At 35.1% G+C, this 23,775-nt stretch overlaps 1 protein-coding gene and 1 long non-coding RNA gene across 3 annotated transcripts in view; one reads left to right on the plus strand and one right to left on the minus strand.

Moving 5' to 3' along the window:
- LOC136027377 (methylglutaconyl-CoA hydratase, mitochondrial-like) overlaps positions 1 to 1,876 on the minus strand; it is a 34,577-nt gene extending 32,701 nt beyond the window's left edge. The window contains exon 1 of one of the 2 annotated variants that reach the window (XM_065704564.1): positions 1,721 to 1,876. In XM_065704564.1, the coding sequence (XP_065560636.1) occupies positions 1,721 to 1,799 (79 nt within the window). In that variant the 5' untranslated portion in view covers positions 1,800 to 1,876. The remainder of the gene's footprint in view (positions 1 to 1,720) is intronic. The other variant, XM_065704563.1, reaches the window with a different exon arrangement.
- LOC136027378 (uncharacterized) lies at positions 1,874 to 22,090 on the plus strand. The gene is made up of 3 exons (XR_010617588.1): positions 1,874 to 1,977; positions 6,891 to 6,914; positions 21,843 to 22,090. It is a non-coding gene; the product is annotated as an uncharacterized LOC136027378 (long non-coding RNA).
- The last annotated feature ends 1,685 nt before the right edge of the window (positions 22,091 to 23,775 follow it).

The raw sequence follows: 23,775 nt of genomic DNA on the forward strand, positions 1-23,775 counted from the left end.
AAATTTTGACTAAACAACATTTTATCTTAACTTTCAGTTACCAGTTGCTTTTTCTCTGCCTTTAGTTCTGAAAATGCAATTCCTGTTATTTGAGTAGAATTTTGAGCAATATCAATGTTTTTTTTTCAGAATTTAGGAAATGTAATTTCATATCTCCAAAACCTTATAAAATTTAATTGAGCATGGTTATGAAGCTGAAAACAATTTTTTTATACTTCAATTAAGCAGAAGATCTATTTTGCAAGGTTTTGCTTTTATAATACACATATTTTTAAAGGTCATCAAAGGTCAAGGCCCTCTACAGGGAGAAGGAGTAGAGGTAGTTGCTTCAAAATACCTACCCAGGACATACTTTAGTCTGTAGATTTATCCCTGAAAGTTTAATTTTCATAACCTAAACCCTTTCTGAGATAGCAATAAGTAGATTAACTTGAATTTTACTGAAATGAAGTTTAACCCAACCCTACAAATACCAACTTAGGTTCTATATTTGCACATTAGGAGGGGTAAAGTTCAAACTTACCTCTATAGTCAGAATTACATTCTTAATCAAAACTTAATATTCATTTCCATCAGAAATGAATGGTAAATTTATAGCAAACAGTATAACTGGCTTTAGTATAAAGTGAATATACCACTTGATTATTATATTTGTAAAGAGCATAAAAAAGGCATCAAGTGGTGTATTCACTTTATACAAAAGCCAGTTATACTGTTTGCTATAAATTTACCAAATGAACTTTACCCCCACCTTCCTAATCTGCAAATATAGGTATACCCAAATGTATAACCCAAATTGGAATATATATATATATATATATATATATATATATATATATATATATATATATATATATATATATATATATATATATATATATATATATATATATATATATATATAGGGGTGGGGGTAAAGTTCATTTCTGATGCAAATGAATGTTAAATTTGGATTCAGGTTGCAATTATGACTATAGATATAAGCTTATTTCTTAGATATCTGAATAGTCTAGGCTATTAATATAAACCTTAAAAATTCTATCTATAGAGGTAAATTTATTTCTTGGATGCCTGAATAGTTTTTTAATATAAACCTTAGCCAGTCAATGTTCATATTACCTGAACAAATGTTTAGGGTCATGAAACTATTTTTAATAGATGCATTTTGACTTTTGGAACATCCTTTCTCTCTCACAAAACTACCACAAACTCACCATTATGGAGTTATTCTGGCCCAAATATTCTTTATTTACACATATAGAATTGCAATCATTTCCAATTCATTTTCATTGCAATCATTTCTTTTTTCATTGATTGGATAGGCTATTTGAAATTGTGAATCTGTAATAGTTTAGAGACAAATTTGGGCTATATATTTGTACATTAGGGGGTGGGGGTAAAGCATAGCATATATTAAATACGTAACTAACCATTGCTGTATTTAATATATGCCATGCTTTACCCAACCACAAACCCCCCCCCCCTTAATGTGCAAATATATAATACTCCATGTTGGTGAGTTTGCAGTAGTTCTGCAAGAGAGAAAAGATGTTAAAAAGTCAAAATGCATCTATTAAAATTAGTTTCATGGCCCTAAACAATTGTTCAGGTAATAGGAACATTGAGCCCTTAGCCTACCTGAGTTTTCCAAAGCATAGGCTAGGAACTGTTGCTCATGGTCTCTAATTCATGAATACAGTAAAAAGATTAGTATTATTACCTGCCATTAAAGCACTTCGGAGGGAACATTCTCCAGTAACACCTGTTGAACCAAAAATTGCTACTTTGTTCATGGCCATTTCTTCAGAGTTTAATTTTCACACGTAGAAATTTTCAGCCATTAAACTAAAAGACAATCCCTAAATAATGGCAAAAAACGACAAAATGTAATCCTTCAATGGTAGGGATTTCACTTTCTTTGAAGCCGTTTTCATTACCAACAAATTAGGATTTTGTTCAAATTTATACCAGCAAAAGGTCTGGGAATTATCTTGATCCATCGTTTATATCGTTATTACCTGACCTGCTGTTGGGTTTGTAATCGGTTTCTTTGCATTCCCAACTTGCTTTTACATAAGTACAATATCATTCGTTTATCGTTTTCGATTGGTCTGTAGTCTAGGTAATTTCTTTAAAGTTCAATAAAACAGGCCATAATCATATATTGAAGATATCCGCTTTTTTGTGCTCATTGATTTTTCTGAGGTTTTTAAATGTCAAGAAGTTGCTTTGCTCATAGGTCAATAGTACACAAAATTTATGTTCTTGTTGACCCTTTCTGTAAAATTCAGGCTGCTGCCTTCTGCTTTAGGGGTTTTTCTACTGTCCAACTGTTAGCTAACTGGTATTTGTTTGGATTTAAGAAACTATTGTTGGGAAAATTCTAGTTTATTGACTTCTTGCTATCTCAGAAAGGGTTTAGGTTAGGAAAATGAAACTTTCAGGGATGAATCTAAAGACTAAAGTATGTCCCAGGAAGGTATTTTGAAGCAATTACCTCCACTCTTTCTCCCTCTAGAGGGCCCTGACCTTTGATGACCATAAAAAATATGTACTATAAAAGTGAAACCTTGCAAAATAATTCTAGTTAATTGACTTCTTGTTATATCAGAAAGGGTTTAGGTGAGGAAAATGAGACTTTCAGGGATGGGTCTACAGGCTAAAATATGTTCCAGGAAGGTATTTTAAAGTACCCACCTCTACTCCTTCTCCCTCTAGAGGGCCCTAATATTTGCCTACATGATGGGTCTATACCTATTGAAATTTTGACAAAACAACATTTTACCTTATTAAATGCAATTCCTATTATTTGAGTAGAATTTTGAGCCATATCAATGTATTTTTTCAAAATTTAAAAAATGTATTTTCATATCTTCAAAACCTTATAAAATGGAATTGAGCACAGTTATGAAGATGAAAACAATTTTGGGTAAAATTCTAGTTAATTGACTTCTTGCTATCTCAGAAAGGGTTTATGTTAGGAAAATGAAACTTTCAGGGATGGGTATACAGGCTAAAGTATGTCCTGGGAAGATATTTTAAAGTACCCACCTCTGCTCCTTCTCCCTCTAGAGGGCCCTGAAATTTGCCTACATGACAGGTCTATACCTATTGAAATTTTGACAAAATGGCTAAGAAAATTGGTCTCAAACCTTAAATACTTTATAACATTGATCTCATTCTTACTGTTTCATTATAAATCCATTTTTTAAAGTTATATAATCCACAAGCACTGATTTTCCAATATTAATTTAGGCAAATTAATTTTTCCAATGTTATGATGTTTTCTTCTTCCTTCACATCAAATTTTAAATAAAAGCATGCATTTGATTGAAAATATAAAATCTGGCTATTATGAATGCCAGTTATACTATTTGCTATAAATTTAACTATATTAAATACAGCAATGGTTAGTTTACATATTTAATATATGCTATGCTTTACCCATGTAAAAACCCATGTAAAAACCCATGTGTCCAAACAATTGCAATAATAGCTGTTGTGACATTAGCCTGTGGTGAAATTTGAACTGGTGAATCAGAGCAATTAGTTAAATATTTCAAAAGGTATGCAGTACAAAATCCAATTTTGCTTACAGGTATCATTGCCTATAGAGTGAAGCATATTAGTCCATGAGCCCTGTGGGCAGTGGGGCAAGGTTTGATTGATTAAGCCTTGTTTGTTATGGTCATGATCTTTCATCATTGCAGCCCTAATTTTCCTAGAAATTGCAGTTAGACAAGGGCAAGCTTCTATGGTGTTAAGTTTTAAAGAGAGGATTTTTTTTTTTTGAATTACTGCATATAGCTAGATTTTGATTATTGCATGTTCTTTTTGTGTCATTTTTCATTTATATTGCCCAACCCCAACATTTTTCTCTTGGCTTCAAAACCCTGCTCACTTTATGCATTTTTAGTTTGTTGAAGGGGATTTTAGAAAGCTAAAATAAAAATGGATGTGCTTCTCTAACAATAAGAATCTTATACAGTAATCCTATATACAGTATTATGTATTTTCGGCTGCTTGTGATGAAAGTAAAGCTTTACCACCAAAAGTTTTAAGACATGTTAGAAAAAAACATGTGAGAAAAAATTTCCATTTGTAGCTGATTCAGGAATGGTAATTATTATTTTCCTTGCTTTTTGCAAATTTGCTGAAATTTTGAAAAGGAGCAAGGAACCTCTCAGAATTAATTTCAGTTTTGCTGTGATATTGTGATAAATTTCAAGTTCTTTTTGGTAAAAATATAAACAAGCTACTTTTTGCTATCTTGGAAAGTGGTTATGTTATGAAAATAAAACTTTCAGTAATGAATCCAGGGCCAGAAACCCTCTCTAGAAAGGTATTGCCAAGCTACTATATTAACCTTCTTCTGATTTCTATGTCTTAGAAATTTGCCTACTTATTGGGATCTGAACAAAATAGCATTATACCTTAATGCTCAGTTTCTTTCTCTCTCTTTCTCTCTTTCTCTCTCTCTCTCTCTCTCTCTCTCTCTCTCTCTCTCTCTCTCTCTCTCTCTCTCTCTCTCTCTCTCTCTCTCTCTCTCTCTCTCTCTCTCTCTCTCTCTCTCTCTCTCTCTCTGGTTATAGTTCTTAAATTACCTTAAATCACATTTACAGCAAGATAAGGCGGACTGCATCCTCCTGTAGAACATCTTGCTGTTAATTTATGAGGTGACACAACTAGTAGGTGTGATGGGGTGTGGTGTCCCACTGATAATGCAATTCCATTTATTTGAGTAAAATTTTAAGCCATATCAATGGGCTTTTTCCTATATTAGGAAATATATTTGTAGATTTTTAAAACCTCAAAAATTAAGATTAAGAAAAGTTATGAAGCTGAAAATACTTTTCTTGTACTTCATATAAGCAGAAGATCTATTTTGCAAGGTTTCAATTTTATAAAACAGTGATTTTTAAAGGTCATAAAGGCTAGTGCCCTCTAGAGGAAAAAGGAATAGAACAAGGTACTTAAAGATGTCTTTCCATGACATGCTTTAGTCTGAAGATCCATCTCTGAAAGTCTCATTCCTAACCTAACTACTTTCCAAGATAGTGAAAGGGAAAAGTAGCTCATCTAGAATTTTATCCTCTTTTTGAACATTCCTGCAAATTTGTTTTCAAAATAAAATTTTAGTATTAAGACAAAGCAGAATAATCATTTCCATCCCTAAATGAGCTGTAAATGGTGATTTTTTTCACTAGACTGTTTTTTAGAAACTGTGTTTTTAAACTTATGGTTATGCTACTATGCACTGTTTCCTCTTGGGGCCTTATTAAGGGCTCAAAATGGAATTTCCCCAGAAACAAATATTAAATTATGAAAAAGCATTAGAAAAAGTATCAAGTAATGTATCCACTTTTATCCTAGCTAACTTGTTCATGAGCTAATTGAAAGTTTTACCATAATTCTGGTCTTCAGTCTCTGTTGTTGGCTCTTGTTTTTAAAAAGGTAAAACTCTAGATGAAGGGTTTTTGTCTATCTTGGAATATTATATTATTATATATGATATATATAATATAATAATATATTATAATATATAATACAATGTATTATATTATAGAGTGCTTAGTTTTGTTTTGTAGTCCCTACTATCCATTAATACTAAGGGGCTCCCCTTATTTAGTTTTGTAATGGTTTTTGATTTATCTTTGTTCAAGTTGTTTAGAATCCTTAACTAACATTTTTTATTTGTCTCATGTTTCTGTGTAAAGATGTTTCTCTTGAACCTTATTATATTTAAAACAAAGATAGAGACCTTTCCCAGCAAAATTTTCTTGTTCTAAGAGATATTTCTCTGGAGAGGCAAGTAATGATTGAAAGGATTTTTGCTGTTTGTTGAATAAAATGAAAATCACTTGCACTAACAGTTTTTGATAATAGTTTACAGGGAATGTTTACTCATCACTATCAAAACTTTATTTGTACTTATATCCTTAAAAATGTAATTCCAAGTATTAAATTTTAAACTTTGTTCAAACTTTTTTGCTTTCATAGTGCCTAAACGTAATTGAATTTTATCGGAGGTGTCAAAATCTTCCTCTTTGCATTGCAAAAGATAATGTTGTTTTTTATAATGTTTCCATGTCTTGGGGGGGGCTGACAATATGATCCTTGTGGATGAATTCAGAGGCAGATAATTTTCAGAGAGTATGAAGGGTCCTTTAATTAATCATCTTTGTAGTCGTAATCTAAATCATTTCATTGCTGTTGGTCAAATCAGTTAGAAACCAAATTAAGGGGTAATATTTCAGGTGAAAATGGACAAAATTTTGTAATAAGTCTGAAAATTCTTAAGGCACTCTTTTTTGAGTTAAAGAATAGATAATGAGCAATTTTTGCATGTTGTGACTCATGTCTGTCAAATATTGAATATTAATCAAAGCAAATGTGAAGTTCATGCACAGACTGATTCTATAGGAGCACCACATCAAAATAAGATAAGAAAATTTAGGCTTGCATCTTTACCATAATAGAGGGAAAGGGGAAATAAGCTAATAACCATGAAATTTCAATCACACCAATAAAACAGGGATTCAAGGTCACTTGGAAGAAGATGTTGAAACCAAAAACTTGCTATTTTTAAGTTAAGGTCCATATTAATTACAAACCTCCAAATAATTTCATGATGAATGTAATGTTGGTAAATCATTGACAAAAATGTAGAGTAATATTTCAAACTGCTCTCTTAGGGTATCCCATTTAAAACACTGACTAAAGAGGGCAATTTAACCATTTACCATTTGTTGTGCTCTCCTAGACAAAAAAAAGTGAATAAACAAATGAAATAGAATGTTTGAGGTAATATTCCAGTGTTAGCCTTTATAAATGGATGTCAAAGACAGTTTAACTTTGTTTTGTCCTAACGGTTAGTTCTTTCATTTCAGGTATCTGTCTCCAAATTCAAAATGGTAAGTTTTGCTCTTGAATTGCATCTTATTGTGAACGAAATTCCCATTGTTTTAACCAAGTGAAAAGCAACAATAGTAAAACCATTATATATATATATATATATATATATATATATATATATATATATATATATATATATATATATATATATATATATATATATATATTTCTTTTTGTAGAATGTCATAACATGACTAATGCTGTTTTTTTTCTGTCTGGCTTTCTTGAAAAGACCTTTGTGATGTTCAGTTGTAATACAGATTTATCACTTTTTTCCCCTTTCTCATTATCTCAGTAAAGTGAATTCCTGAAAATTTGAGTGAATGATAGCCTGCACTTAAATGATTTTTGTAAGTTCTAAAAGTTGACATAAGACATTGGTTTGGGAATAAATTTTTAAAAATGCTATAATATTTCAGAGGACAGAATATTCAAGGAATTTCTGTGCATGACATTCTCTTTGTGTTTAAGAACAAATAACAGGTCAATAGCTTTAAGTATATTGGAACTAAAATAAGAATATATTCAAAGCAATTTGTATATGCATCCTAGATACAATTTTTTAACAGAAAAACAAAAAAGAAAAAAGGTTAATGCAACAATAAAACAATAAAAAATATGCACTTGCATTTCAAGAAGCATAATTTTATTGCTAGAAGTGCTGAGAAGTGGACAAAATGTTCAAGTATGTAGCAATGTCAAACAAGGTTACTATATATTGTGTCAAGTATGACACAAATGACTTTTCCTCTGTTATGAACGCCTAATAGAAATTAGATGCAGCTAGTGATTGTAGGTGATGCTTTGTTCTCTTCTGAGATGGTTTTAAGTGGTGTTCCACAAGGTAGTTGCCTTGGTCTGGTACTTTTCTACCTTTTCATCAATGACTTGCCTCTTGTTGTCCACCATTCCACAGTTAAAATGTTTGCAGATGATGTAAAGCTTTGCTACTCCTTGACAAATTCAGATGAAGGTTCATTGCTTCAAAGACTTGGATGTAGTGCACAATTAGTGTGCTGTCAACTCCATGTTTGTCAGCGAAAATAAGTGTAGGGTTGTCCATTACTTTCACAAAGTAGAACAAAGTTACCAGTACCATCTTGCTGGACATTCAATTCTACCTGTTAAAATGTCTGTGACCTTTGTGTTCATTTTGACTCTAGTCTTTGGTTTGACAGATATGTCTCTGAAGTAACTCCTAAGGCAAACTATCAGCTATTATGTCTCATATGCAATTTCCATAAGTTTAATCTCTGTTCATTCATTGCCATTTATAAATTAAATCAACAGTTCAGCCTATACTCAAATACAATTTGTCGGTATGGTATCCATTGAATAAAGAAGATAGAGCAAGGGTTGAAAAATCACAGCAAAGAGCAACTAAGCTTGTACCTTGTTTGAAACATTTGCCAATTCTTCAATTCTGAAGGGATTGGAGTTTTGTATGTGTGCATTATGTTGTCAGCATTGTCATAGCTTCTTCTTTTATTATCTTTAGTACAACAAGCTTGTAAGCTTACTGTATTTGGTATTAATAAATAAATGTTATTTAACAAATGCAATAAATCAATGAATTGATTAATAACCAAGGCTAGAAGAGGTCTGAATGAATCTGTCTAGGACATCTGACAATTGTGCAGCTTTTTTGTCTAAATTTTCCTATGTTAAAATTGCTGACTATTATATCATACTAGCTGTTGGGGTGGCGCGACCCCCAACACCTAGTTGGTGGGGGCGCTTCGCGCCCCCCCCCCAAGCCCCCCCGCGCGCGTAAGTCGTTACGCGCCATTGTAGTTGTGTCCCTATGTCCCACCTGTGAATATAGATAGATATATATATATATATATATATATATATATATTGAACGGAAGTCATGGCCGGAAGTCAGATTTTTGAACGGAAGTCATGGCCAATTGACGAAAAAAGCCAAGACAAATTGTCCAGGTTAATTTTACCCCTTGGAGGGCCGTTGTTACTGTCTCCCATTTATGCTCCATGCAAACCTGTCTTTTTACAATGACGAACTAGAGTCGTACCGGTTGGAGGTTCTCGCTGGGGAACAATCGCAGGTTGACTACAAGTTGACTTGGATGAAAATTTTCCTCTCATGCATATCACTCCACAATGCTGAACTAGAGTCAACCTGTTGGAGGGTCTAACGTGTTAATTCACGGCGAGTGAGACAATATATTGTAAAATTTGACAATGAATATAAATGGAAATAAGAGTCCAATTCAAAGCCTACAAGGGCCTCCTACAATTTGCCTCGACTCTTATACAAGTGAACTTGCATTTATACACCAAGAGATTTGGGCCAGAAACAAAAAATTCAACTGTCTGTAATTGACTACAAAAAGTGCAGTGAACATGGGCTAGATGGGAAGCCCATATGAGAATGAGTATATTGTTGGTATGTGTGAAGCGGATGGTTACTACCACTTGAGCAATGGTCTAACCATTGATGGCTTTAAGGATTCGTGCTTTAAGCGGCAAACGTAGGCTCAATGAAATACCAGATGAAAGAGGAATATAGTGTTGGTATGGGCTTAGAGCAATGGACTACCACTATAGCAACGGGTCTAACTAGCCTCGGCTTGAAGGCATCCTTTCTTTAAGCGGTAAAACATGGGCATAAGAAAGGCTCTATATTGTTGGTCTACTGTTTAGCCATTGATTGCCGCTAAAGAAACAGTCTAACCATTCAACGGCTTTAAGCATTCGTACTTTAAGCGGCTAGCATAAGCTAGATGGGATGACTGTCTCACTGTCTGGTATTTATTAGCGAAAGAGAGAGCGAGAGAGAAGCTCAACTGCTATACAGGGAACACCGGCTAGATGGGAGCCCCCTAGATGTTTTTAACTACGTAAAACTTGCGAATATACAACATTCTTTGCTGTCCCATTGTCTGTGCATATAAATAGATTGTCAGGTTTACTGACTCTTGAACATGCAACATATAATGGTCCATGGGAAAACAATCCGTATTCAGATCTATACCTCATGATTCTAATGATTGCGAATATACAACATTCTTTGCTGTCCCATTGTCTGTGCATATAAATAGATTGTCAGGTTTACCGACTCTTGAACATGCAACATATAATGGTCCATGGGAAAACAATCCGTATTCAGATCTATACCTCATGATTCTAATGATTGCCCTTGAGCTTTGTTGATGGTGATTGCTAATCGACCATTCCCTGAGTCGCCATCGTCATTTATATATCCCCCTGTGCACCCCGGCGTCCCCTTTGTAGTTATGTCCCTGTGTCCCGGTCGTCATTTATATTCCCTGTGTCCCGGTCGTCATTTGTGTCCCGGTGTTCCAGTCTGTGATTTCTCTTTGAGTGTCCCGGGCGTCATTTATATTCCTTGTGTCCCGGTGTCCCGGTCGTCATTTATATCCCCCTGTGCCCCCCGGCGTCCCCATTGTAGTTGTGTCCCTGTGTCCCGGTCGTCATTTATATTCCCTGTGTCCCGGTCGTCATTTGTATCCCGGTGTCCCGGTCTGTATATACATTCGTTTTTTAGTTTTGTTTTTCTCCTTTATTTTTTTCCTTTTTTCTTTTTTTTCTTTTTTAGTTTATTTAGATTTTTAGATTTTTTAGTTTTTTTATTAGTTTTTAGTTTTTTTGTAGTTTTTACCATTTTTTTAGATTTTTTAGTTTTTTTTTTTTTACTTATGTCCTGGTCGTCATTTATACTCCCTGTGTCCCGGTCGTCATTTGTGTCTCGGTGCTTTGTTGATTGCTAATTTATATTTTTTTTTTTAGTTTTTGCCTTTTTTTAGTTTTTTCAGTTTTTTTTAGTTTTTAGTTTTTACCTTTTTTTAGTTTTTTTTTAGTTTTTTAGCTTTTTTAGTTTTTTTTTTCTTTTTAGTTTTTTTTGTAGTTTTTACCTTTTTTAGTTTTTTTTCTTCTTTTGTATTAGTGTGAAATAATTCAGACGTCATATGCAGACAAACACGACGTCACTCGACAGACAGACAGACATAACCCACAAACAACTTATTTTTATATATATTTATTCATATTTTTTTAGTTTTCTTTTTCTCTTTTATTTTTCAGTTTTTTCCTTTTTTTTAGTTTTTTTCTTTTTTAGTTTTTAGTTTTTTTTAGTTTTTTAGCTTTTTTAGTTTTTTTATTAGTTTTTATTTTTTTTTGTAGTTTTTGCCTTTTTTTATTTTTTTCAGTTTTTTTTTAGTTATTAGATTTTTACCTTTTTTTAGTTTTTTTTAGTTTTTTAGCTTTTTTAGTTTTTTTTTCTTTTTAGTTTTTTTTTGTAGTTTTTACCTTTTTTAGTTTTTTTTCTTCTTTTGTATTAGTGTGAAATAATTCAGACGTCATATGCGAACAAACATGACGTCACCTGATCCACCCACAGATCCACACACAGACAACTTATTTTTATATATATAGATTCTACAGGTTTTTTTTTTTTTCTTTTGTGTGTGTGTCTGTGTGCGTTTGTATGTGTGTTATATCTCACCAAAAAGAAGGAGGAAGTAAACTTAAAATAATCAAAAATTAACCTATGTATGCTGTCAACCTAAAAGTAGCAGACATTACTATGGATAAAGAACTGAAACTAAAGAAACAAGAGCTAAGAGCTCATATGGCACTTGTGACGAGCCAAGAAGGGCTAAGAGCCAAGAGATCATATGGTATGAGCTCTAACAAGATTCTATGAATCAATAGATTGATTTAAAAGGAAAATAAGAGGCTTAATGCTGGTCAGGATTTAAAATAAGAGCTCTGAGTCATGATGTCCTTCTAAATATCAAATGTATTAAGATACGATCACCCACTTGTATGTTATAAATACCTAATTTTTTCTAATTTTTCCTCTCCCTTTAGCCCCCCAGATGGTCGTATTTGGGAAGAAGCACAGATTTGTGCAGCTCCCTGACACGCCTACCAATTTTCATCGTCCTAGCACGTCCAGAAGCACCAAACTCGCCAAATCACTGAACCCCTCCCCCCAACTCCCCTAAAGAGAGCGAATCGAGTACGGTTCCGTCAATCACGACATTTGCTTATTCTATCCACCAAGCTTCATCCCAATTCCTCCACTCCAAGTGTTTTCCAAGATTCCCCCTTCCAACTCCCCCCAATGTCAAAAGATCTGGTCGGGACTTGAAATAAGAGCTCTGAGACATGAATTCCTTCTAAATATCAAATTTCATTAAGATCTGATCACCTATTCGTAAGATAAAAATACCCCAATTTTCACGTTTTCCAAGAATTCCGGTTTCCTCCTCCAACTCCCCCTAATGTCACAGGATCTGGTCAGAATTTAAAATTAGAACTTTAAAGCACAAGCTCCTAATAAATATCAAATTTCATTAGGATCTGGTCACCCTTTCGTAAGTTGCAAATACCTCAATTTTCAAAATTACCCCCCCCCCCCCCCCGCAAATCCACCAAAGAGAACAGATCTGATCCGGTTATGTCAGTCGCGTATCTTAGACAGATTTTTATTCTTCCCATCCAGTTTCATCCTGATCTCACCGCTTTAAGTATTTTCTAAGATTTCCGGTTCCCCCCAACTGCCCCCCCCCCCAATTATGCTGGATCTGATTGAGATTTAAAATAAGAGATCTGAGTTACGAGGTCCTTCTAAATATGAAGTTTCATTTGATATTTCATTTCATTATGTAATTTTTTCTAATTTTTCAGAATTAATCCCCCCCCCCTCAATAGAGTGGATCCGTTCCAATTATGTAAATCACGTCTCTAAGACTTCAGCTTATTTTTCCCACAAAGTTTCATCCCGATCCCTCCAATCTAAGCGTTTTCCATCATTTTAGGTACCCCCACCCTAAACTCCCCCCAATGTCACCAGATCCAGTCGGGACTTAAAATAAGAGCTTTGAGACACGATATCCTTCTGAATATCAAATTTTATTGAGATCCGATCACTCGTTCGTAAGTTAAAAATACCTCATTTTTTCTAATTTTTCAGAATTAACCCCCCCCCCCAACTGCCCCAAAGAGAGCGGATCCGTTCCGGTTATGTCAATCATGTATCTAGGACTTGTGCTTATTTTCCCACCAGGTTTTATCCTGATCCCTCCACTCTTAAGTGTTTTCCAAGTTTTAGGTTTCCCCCTCCCAACCCCCCCCCCCAACGTCACCAGATCCGGTCGGGATTTAAAGTAAGAGCTCTGAGACACGATATCCTTCTATATATCAAATTTCATTGAGATCCGATCACCCGTTTGTAAGTTAATAATACCTCATTTTTTGTAATTTTTCAGAATTAACCCCCTCCTCTCCCAACTAGCCCAAAGAGAGCGGATCCGTTTCGGTTATGTCAATCACGTATCTAAGGCTTCTGCTTATTTTTCCCACCAAGTTTCCTCCCGATCCCTCCAATCTAAGCGTTTTCCATCATTTTAGGTTCCCCCACCCCAAACTTCCCCCAATGTCATCAGATCCAGTCGGGATTTAAAATAAGACCTTTGAGACACGATATCCTTCTAAATATCAAATTTCATTGAGATCCGACCACCTCTTCGTAAGTTAAGAATGCCTCATTTTTTCTAATTTTTCAGAATTAACCCCCCCCCCCCCCAACTACCCCAAAGAGAGCTGATCCGTTTCGGTTATGTCAATCATGTATCTAGGACTTGTGCTTATATTTTTCACCAAGTTTCATCCCGATCCCTCCCAACTCCCCCCTCCCCAATGTCACCAAATCCGGTTGGAATTTAAAATAAGATTTTTGAGACACAATATCCTTCTAAATATCAAATTTCATTGAGATCCGATCACCCGTTCGTAAGTTAAAAATACCTATTTTTCTAATTTTTCAGAATTACCTCCCCCCCCCCAACTGCCCCAAAGAGATTAGATCCGTTCCGGTTATGTCAATCATGTATCTAGGACTTGTGCTTATTTTTCCTACCAAGTTTCATCTCCATCCCTCCACTCTAAGTGTTTTCCAAGTTTTAGGTTTCCCTCTCCCAACTCTCCCCCCCCCAGTGTCACCAGATCTGGTCGGGATTTAAAATAAGAGCTCTGAGACACGATATCCTTCTAAATATCAAATTTCATTGAGATCCGATCACCCGCTCGTAAGTTAAAAATACCTCATTTTTTATTTTTTAGAATTGACCCCCCTCCCAACTACCCCAAAGAGATCGGATCCGTTCCGGTTGTGTCAATCATGTATCTAGGACTTGTGCTTATTTTTCCCACCAAGTTTCATCCCGATCCCTCCACTCTTAAGTTTTTTCCAAGATTTTAGGTTTCCCCCTCCTAACTCCCTCCAATGTCACCAGATCCGGTAAGGATTTAAAATAACAGCTCTGAGACACGATATCCTTCCGAACATCAAATTTCATTAAGATCTGATCAACGGTTCGTAAGTTAAAAATGCTTCTATTTTTCTATTTTTTCCAAATTTACGGCCCCCCCACTCCTCTCCCCCAAATGGTCAAATCGGGAAAACGACGATTTCTAATTTAATCTGGTCTGGTCCCTGATACGCCTGCCAAATTTCATCGTCCTAGCTTACCTGGAAGTGCCTAACGTAGCAAAACCAGGACTGACAGACTGACAGAATTTGTGATTGCTATATGTCACTTGGTTAATACCAAGTGCCATAAAAAGAAGAGAAACCAAGTTGACTGTGTAATATGAAAACAGTGTATCTGCACTTTGTTTTAATTGTGCATGAAGGCTAGACTTGCTACACTTGGACAATATGCAGATCATTGGTCAGCATGAAAATAAAGCGAGAACCTAGCCTAATGCCAGCTGTCTCTTTTTAGGATAGCTAGTAAATGCTTTTGCTCTTCAGTTGTTGTTGGATGCTTCTTTGTCCAAAATGAGTGACTAGTAGCCTGGTCACTCATGAGTGACTTGGTGCCTGTCTGACTAAAGTGTTTGGCTCAATGTAGTTTTGTTGTTATGTCTTCCAGTTTAGGTATGGTGTATGGTGGGTGCTAGAGTTGCCAACGCAGTACAATTTTGCCATTCTTGGCACAATTTAGGGGTCCTGGTACAATGTGGTATATTAGAAACTTTTTGGTATGAGGCTTAGAGTATGGTAAGCCAAAATTGGCACCACTGCTGGGTCATTTTCTAAATATACTAAGTAGTAGTGGTCTAGAAGGTATCCTGTAAGACTCAAAGAAACTCCTCTTTTACCCTAAACCTGATGTTTAGATTGACTCAGATTTAGCCATGTATCTGACTTGGGTTTATAGGCAAAAGATGTTCATGGGTAAAAAAGACTTTCATTTTGCTTGGGTCTTGAACTCCAAGCCTTCTTGTTCTCCCCCTGTGCTTCCACAGCTGCTGAGGAAAATCTGAACAAAACTTGTGTTAGAAATTGTTCTAGTTTCACCACCTTGAATGGTCTTCTCAGTCCCAAGCAGATCATCCAAAAGAATTGATTTTCCTTGAAAATGGTTTTGCATTTGAAGTCGAAAAACTGTGGAAGCATGTATCAAAAAGCTGGACTACAAAAAAAGGAGAAATAATAACGAACTAGCACAAAAATTCATTTTTTATATTTTATTACTTCTGTGTGTGTAAAATTGGATTTCTTGTGAAAAATATTCAAAATACTTCTGTTAAATTAAATTAACTTTGCATGACCAAGAACTTAGGTAGGATGATCAATGAATGTGGTCAACATATGACTCACCAAGGGTGTGCTGGTAGGTAGACTAGTCCATGGAAACCTAAGGTGTTAATTTTGCTGAAGCTTTTGTCTAAAGAGCTTTAAGCAACTTAGGGCTGATATTGTGTTAAGCTTAGAAGGTCTATACAAGCATTCTTTATATTTCAAGCAATGGGATTGCTATTTCCTAGGGTTTATTTTTCCAATCAGTGTTATAAATATATTGTCTCAGTTGTCAGAAAAATCAGTTAAACACAACTGCCAGCAAATATTACAAAGTAATGCAAGTAACAAATTTTTAAGCAAGTGTCAGAGACGGTACAATTTAATCTCTTCTGGTACAATTTTGGTTGTAAGCTGGAATAAATTGTCTCTAAATGTTAGCAACTTTGGTGGGTGCATGATTTCCTTGTCTAGGTCAATGGGCTGTATACAGACTATAATACCATTGTCCTTCTCTTCAATAGCAACTACTGAATTTACCCTTGTTTATGTTTGATTTTTTTTTCTTTTTTTTTTAATGATTCCGTCTTGTTTGATTTGCCTGTGCTCTTATTTTAGCTTATGCATAAGAGATACTGGAACCTCTGGCAGGATAAGCTTCTGTATGATGCCTTCCTTAAAAGGAAAATGACAATCCCCTTCCAGCTTCCCAGTTCATAAGTTCACATTCATAACTAGTTTTACTAAATTTATATCAGTGCTTCATTTGAACCCTAGGATGGGGATTTGACATTGATGCGGTTTAGATTGTTATTTGGTTGTGACATGCTCCACTGACTGGGATTTTAGGTCCATAGTAGCTCATTAGCTACTGTGAAGTTGGTCTGACATCTGAGGGTGGTTTAATGATATTAAAGTACTTGGCCAGAAGTATATTTCCCTGAACCCCAGTGTACAATTGCATTGAATTGAACTAGAATTTGTAGAATTGAGTACAGTGAATTGAACTAGAGTTTGACTGTTTGGTTTAGTGTGGTTAAGACCTCATCTCTGGTGTTTGATTGGTCCACCGTGTGCAAAGACACCATTTCCTCCTGTTTAGAATCCTCCAAGTTCTCATATTGTAATTAAAACACCTAATAAGTGCAGATAACATCATATTCTTTAAGTTTTTGAATTTATGTGCTAACATATTAAACAGTTTGTTGTAACAAACTTTAAGAATGGAGCAACACAGCTCAATAGTAACCAAAATTTTAAGAAACTGAATTTTGATATCAATATATCATCTTATTATGTTGATTCCAAATATATAAGATCCATAAGGCTTAGTTTTGCCCATAAAGGCTACAAAACTGTAAATATTTGCCAGATTTTCAGAAGAGGGTGGAAATACCCTCAGAGAATCAAAGAATTTTCATTAAAACTTAACCATTAGATTCAGCGTATCAGAGAACTCAACTGTAGAGGTTTCAAGCCCCTATCTGCAGAAGTGTTGAATTTTGTATTTTTTGCCAGAAGAAAAATCACAGATGTGTTTTTTTTTTTTTTTTTTTTTTTTTTTTTTTTTTTTTTTTTCATGGGTGATTGTAACAAACCAACAGTTCTAGTATATTGGGAGAGGGCTAATTTGAACTGAAATTAAAATCTCTTGTGTCCCTTTTATTTGACCATAAAGATTGGACTGCTACTAGCCCCCCTCCCACGTCCTTTTTTCCCAAAAATTATTTGATCAAAAGTTTGAGATAGCCATTTTGTTTAGCATAGTTGAAAGGCTCATAAAACTATACCTTTAGATTGAACAAGACTCGCGCAGCCCCTGAGGATAGGTCTGGAGATGAAAGTATGCGAAGGCTAATTTGCTAAGGATAATGCGCAATCTTTGAAAACCGGTTTCATAGCCACAAAGACAAATAATGGGTGACAGAATGCATTGAACTTGTATAATTTGGGCTATATATTTGCACATTAGGGGGTGGGAGTAAGGTTAAGTTACTTTACTCCAACTTCCCTCTACTATGCAAAAATATACAAGTACCTCTTTTTTTAAGAAGATAGAAGATCGATGCTCATCAAAATTTGTGAAGGGTGGGACAATTTTTTTCCATGAAAATATAAAAAGGCCATTTTCAAAATTGTCACTAGTGTTCCAGCAATTATACTAGCTCAGCTAAAGTAAAAAGAAAAGTTTTTATATCTTTTGGGGGGGAAACTGGCATTTTGAATTGACAAGGAAAAAAAGAAAAAGCAAATATTTCGATTAGATCACTGATAACCAATTTTCAGTGATCAGGGTATAAGCCGATGGTACCAATTTGGGAAAATACAAGGATGAAGCAAGGATTTTGTTCTATTCTCTGCATAAAAATACAAAAGGACATTTTTCAAAATTTTAAGGGTAAGTTTTGCTTGAGAAAAAAGATCAATCTAAAAATATTCTTCAACATCTAGGTATTTTCCTTCCTATAGAACATGGTGTTTGTCATCTAGGTATTTGCCTGTATCGAACATGGTAAAGAAACAAAAAAAAACTATTAATTAAAATCATAAAGAGTATTTTAATTCTAGCGATTTTTAGTCAATAATCTAGTGATTTATGTTCTGATTTAGTGATTTGTTTTGCGAGAATTTAGTGATTCTTGGCACTGGGTGGCAACCCCTTTCATATCCTCAAGGACCCTTAATAGGGTTCTTCATTCATGAAGGTTGGTCATATTTGTACTCCTGTATCTTGATTAGCGTTTTGGGACACGAGATTCGTAATCGGCTATATTAATAATCCTCTTATTCTCTTTTTATGAAAATAAGATTTGGGCTGGGGCTTTAGAAAGGGCAATGACCATCATTTTGGGTCTTAATCATAAAGATTAATACTCATTGAGACTGATTTAGTTCTTTTTTTAATCAAGGCAGAAATTCATGTACTTATGGTAAGGATTAACTGAAAGTTCTTAGATACTACTGAAGTAGTTTCTGTGTACATTGATAATAGTCAATTTGGTCTCGGATTGTTTTGAGGTCTGTAGATAGGACTTTCACTTCAAATGTATCATTTTGTTTTTGTTTGTTTTGTATAGTGAATTTATATAGCTTTGGATTAAATTTATTCCTAGGGTTCAAGTAAAGAGGAACAGATGATATGCTAACTCAAACACCCTAAAAGAAAGAAACTCAAACGATTTACCTGTGAAATATATTTTAAGAATGATGATGCTCTAGGGTTGTCACAAAAGACTATTTGACATTAAAAGCATATAGAATTTCTATTTTTACTTGATTAATTAAAACCAAACGTCTTCCAAAAAAGAAATTTTCAAAAAAAGAGTAAAGGATCATATTAAACCTAAAATGATCAAAAACGAAGTCATGAAAAAATTCAAGTTTGAAACAAACAGAAATTGTAATGAATGAATAGTTGGGACCCAAAACTAACAGAAATGAAAATGGATAATTAAGTCGATTTTAAGACATAAATTACTACAAATAAGAGTATAAGCCTCCTGTAAAACCTTATAGAAGGCCCGAGGATGATTTTTACTTAACCAACTTGGAAACTGGGCAAACAAATTTTGTTTTCTTTAGTTGGCTTTAACTTAGAGGGTATATAGGCAGGGACAACGAAGACAAAGTTTTTAAATCTATTATTATTCATGACGCCCAAAATATGGCCAAATTCGTTCTATTGTCAGTTGGTTGGCAACCTGTTTGCCATGTACACTGGGTTAAAGGAACTTAGGACAAGAAAACGATTTAAAGAAGTTTGGTTGCATCAATTCATGAAACCCAAAACCGGGCCAAAACCACTTGTCCTTGAGCCCATGAAGCCGTTATTGAAATTTTCAACCCAGTCGGAAAACGCTTGACCTTCTTGGGGTATCCAATGCCCCCAAACTAAAGTTGTTTGTATGTTGAGATCCTCTTATCCTAGAGACTTGTACTTTTAAGTCTCGAGCTATTGATAAAACATTGTTCCCTAGTTGGGGGCCATTTTTAGGAGACTTTTTCTTCTTTTTTTTCTGTGTTGGGTTCTTCTTAGTCTGAGAACTTTAGGGTATAAGTAACAATTTTTTTAAAAAGAAAAGTATTTTCTGCAGCGATGGTGTCTGTCTGAACTGATTTATCCATGCTACATTCAGTGGTTTAATATGATGTATGGCCCTTTTTTAGGGGTGTGTGCCTCAAAGTATTTTTACATACATTAGGCTCATCCCTGATCTTTAGGGATTCCTGGACAACTCGCGAAGAAGTCTGAACAGTTTGGATTACATATCAATGGTCTAAAGACTAAACCTATGTCAATTAGCAAATAACCCACTGGAATCCAACTAGGAAATAAAAACATCGATCAGGTGATAGACTTAAAGTCTGTTAGTGGTGACTCTGAAATAAGAATTTCGCACCAGAATAGCCCTAGCCAATACAGCATTTCAGAGACTTCCACCAGTCTTGAAATCCATAGTATTCTCACAGAAGCTGAAACTCTGACTGTTCCAGAGCAATATATCTGTTCTGAGCTACTCTATGGAATACCTAAAGCTAACTGTGGAACAGGAGAAAGGTCTTACCGTCTTTTAAAAATAACTGTCTTTGCTAGATCCTAAGGATCAGTTGGAGAGGTCATGTCAGTAATGCGGAAATCCGTGGTGCACTTGCCAACCAGACTTTGCCTCCATTGTGAGGCAACAAAGATAGCGATGCCTTGGGCATATCCCCTGTATGTCAGGTCATAGACCTCCAAAAATGTTCCTCCAATGGCAACCTAAAGGTGTATGTAGCCAATGAGGATAGAAGAACAGGCTCCATAGAACGTTCAAACATGACAGAAGAGCCCTCAAGACGAGTCTCATCCCAGAATGAAAGGACATCTACACAGCAGCCCACTTGAGGGAAGATTAGATGCTACTCACTGACTCCCTGTGTGCCTCTGGAGAAACTAAGGTCTAAGGCAATGTTGGGATCATCTTGGCCCAAGGATATACAGCAGTAATTTTGGGATTGATCTGGGACAAAAACTGCTGGCCCATATCTAAGACCCCTAACACCTGTTCCTAGTAGCATGTCATCCTCCTAGACCAGAGGACGATTCCTGAAGGTTTTAAGTCAGTTGAACACCCAAGATCAAATAGGCCCTCCTTTTTCTACTTTTCACTTAAAAAGAAAAAAAAATTCAAACTGAGGCATTAACCTGTCAGTCGTTAGTTCTCTCAGGGATCTATATAGCAGTCTCAGAATACATTTTAAGGTCCCATCCCGTTTACCTCTGCAATCTGCTCTTCATCAATTCCAATTGCATTGATTCTTGTGTGAGGCAAAACTCTTCAAATCCCTCGAATATGCCTTTGATTCCCCAGTACCCCATCCTTGTTAAAAAAGGACTAGACAGAGCTGTCACCTCCCCAACCCTGTTCAATAAGGGTCCTGGACGCTCAGGCGTCCAGGACTAGAAGGAATATTCTAGGGGGAATCAATGTGTCTCTAATTTACTAAGCTGATGCCATCTTGAATCTTGCTGTACAATCTAGTGCATTGAGCAAAATTTCAGAGAGTCTTGAAATTTTGAATTCTCAGTCGAATATGCAAAAATCGGAAGGCTTTTCAGTTATGAGAAAACGATAGTTGTTGTTTTCAATTGGTGAATTCCCTTCTCCTTCTCTCCTAAATCTGGATGGCTTTCTTACTAACCCCGCAGATGAAATTACATACTTGGGCCTTCTGTTTGACTCATCTATTTGCCACATTGGCCGTTTGCTGATATCCCACGTTGAGTGTACAATTAGTATTTCTTGCGCCGGAATCCTAAAAACGGACTGCACTTCAATCAACACTTTCTAGCATCCATCCATCCATCTTTCTAGCCCTTTCGTGTCGGCTTTATATTGTTCCATTCTGGAAATTTTTTTCATAATTACAGATAAAAAAAAAACACCTACAATCAATGCTCTTCAGATTTACCAAGTGTCTTTTATATTAGCCTCCGTGGACAGGAAACCGTAATATTATCCATATGCATAACTTTGCAGACCAAAATTTAGCATTAATAAATCTTAATCCCGTTTCCAAAGAAAATTTCATCACCCATGGTCGTCAGTTTGTTCACAATAGTTTGTTTGTATTATTGTATGCATGTAATGAAGGGTTTTTGCTAAGTATCTGAATGTTCAATGTGCGTTTGTGTCCTTTTTTGTTGTCTTTAGTGATTACTCTGTCTATTATATCCTTTTTTGGGGACAAGAACATTTGAGACAAAAAAGACTTGAGTTTTTTTTTGTTTGTTTTTTCCTTTTTGTGTGCAAATACTATTTTCTTTCTCATAATATGCTCCATTCTTATTCAGTTTATTTATTTACAGCCGAAGCAGTTAATGGAAATCAAAGACTTCTTGATCAAAGCAAGGAGGAAGGATGCAAAATCTTGTAAGATTAAGAAGAATCCAGACAACACCAAATTTAAGCTTCGTTGTAGTCGGTTCCTTTACACCCTTGTTATCACAGACAGTGAAAAGGCCGAAAAGCTGAAGAAATCTTTGCCACCTGGCTTACAAGTAAAAGAACTCAAGTGAACTTTTTGTACTTGAGGTACATTAAAGAAAAAAATCCGCTTGTGTATTTGTTCTTTAATGCAGTTAGGTTAATTTGTTTTTATTCAACAAAACTGGTATTATGAACAAAGTTACTAATATCATGGAAAGGGCTGAGACTTGATTAATCAGAATATATAATTTGAAACTCATGCCATATTGACTATTAAAATAATTTTTCCTTATTTACCCCTTCCCCCCTCCGAAATCAGCTGTATTGCCGAACTAAAATCAGGACTATTTTATTTACTGCTTGCAAGGGTTGAGTTCTGGAATAGCATGGGAAACAGTTCAGAGTTTTCTCTTAGCATAGGAGTTACTTCAATAACATAATTTTGTGGTGCATGGTACATACGATCCTGATGTGTTAGCTGTAAAAAAATGGTCGTTTTACTGAGTGTTTTTGTGATGCCAAACATTGATCATATTCAAGGTATCAGCCATCTATTGTTCCTATGAAGGATACATATGTTTAAAAGTTAAGCATTGTTAGCTGTTTAGCACATTTAAGATGGAAAACACTTGAATATATACAGAATTAAGATGTATATTTTACTAGCACGTAGACAGGGGAGAAGGGAGAAATGTGTTCCTCTAAATGCTTATATAAAGCAAAACCAACTAACGCTAAAACAAGCAAATGACAGCACTCGCGAAAAAAAACTTTAACAATTCTTCAGATTTTTGCTTTAAAATTGAGATATAGCTCATCCAAGTTTCAGACATCAGGACCAATGTGTCAAATTGATAAATCTGTTCTAACAGTTGGACAGACCCCAACCATGGAATGTGCACAAATAAAAAAAAGCTAGGATAGTCAAGGTTAAAGAAAAATAGTAATTACACAAATTATAAAATTAATCTAATGATTTTTCATAAAAAGAAAATTTTGGCCTGACTAATACTTCGTGAGACTGCGAGACATCTAATGTCTCCTTTTATCCAAAAATAAATAAACGTTCTATATAAAGTAGTATGAACCATCCGAAGTTGAAGCAGGACGAATTAACTGAAGACACTCGTTGCAATACAAAATTTTATCACATAATAAATTACAATATGAACCATCAATAAGAAATGCTTCATAAAGGCCGAAGAATCAAGGTTACAATTTGGTGTCAAAATATTCAGTGCGTGTCTTGAAGAAGTATTCTCTTGGATTTGGTATGCATTACAAGGGAAGGACTGGAAAGAAGGTCTAAACTGTCATGCAGAAAAGAAATACTAGAATCATTCCAAGGCTATAATGTACTCCTATCAGTCTGAAAATCCTATAAGGTGCGTATTTTTGAGTTGAATATAGAATGCCTGGTAAGTATTCGATTCGCGGTGTTGCCTATTATTTGGTTTAGGACAAAGGTCAGTGGTGTGACTCTGTAAGCTCAGACAGAGTCGATTCAGTTCCAAATGTGTATCTGGAAAAAACACGGGAAGCATCGCATAATTTGCCCCAAGCAACGCATACCCCTCACAGACTGACAGAAAATTGTACTAATAATCTAGGCTACCTGGACCATTGATCTACAGCCAAAAGTTCTTTCGTTTACTATTAAAACACAGCAAATTTGCCTTGGAAAAACTGATATTATATTATGTAACCCATAAAAAGAGAGGAAAACCGACTTATACAAAGGAAACTGGTATGGGTTAGGGTTATACTGTCCAATAGATCCTTGGATGAGGTAATTTCCTATAATCTAGAATA

Source organism: Artemia franciscana, chromosome 5 (genome assembly GCF_032884065.1).
Source record: "Artemia franciscana chromosome 5, ASM3288406v1, whole genome shotgun sequence".
Taxonomy (NCBI): domain Eukaryota; kingdom Metazoa; phylum Arthropoda; class Branchiopoda; order Anostraca; family Artemiidae; genus Artemia; species Artemia franciscana.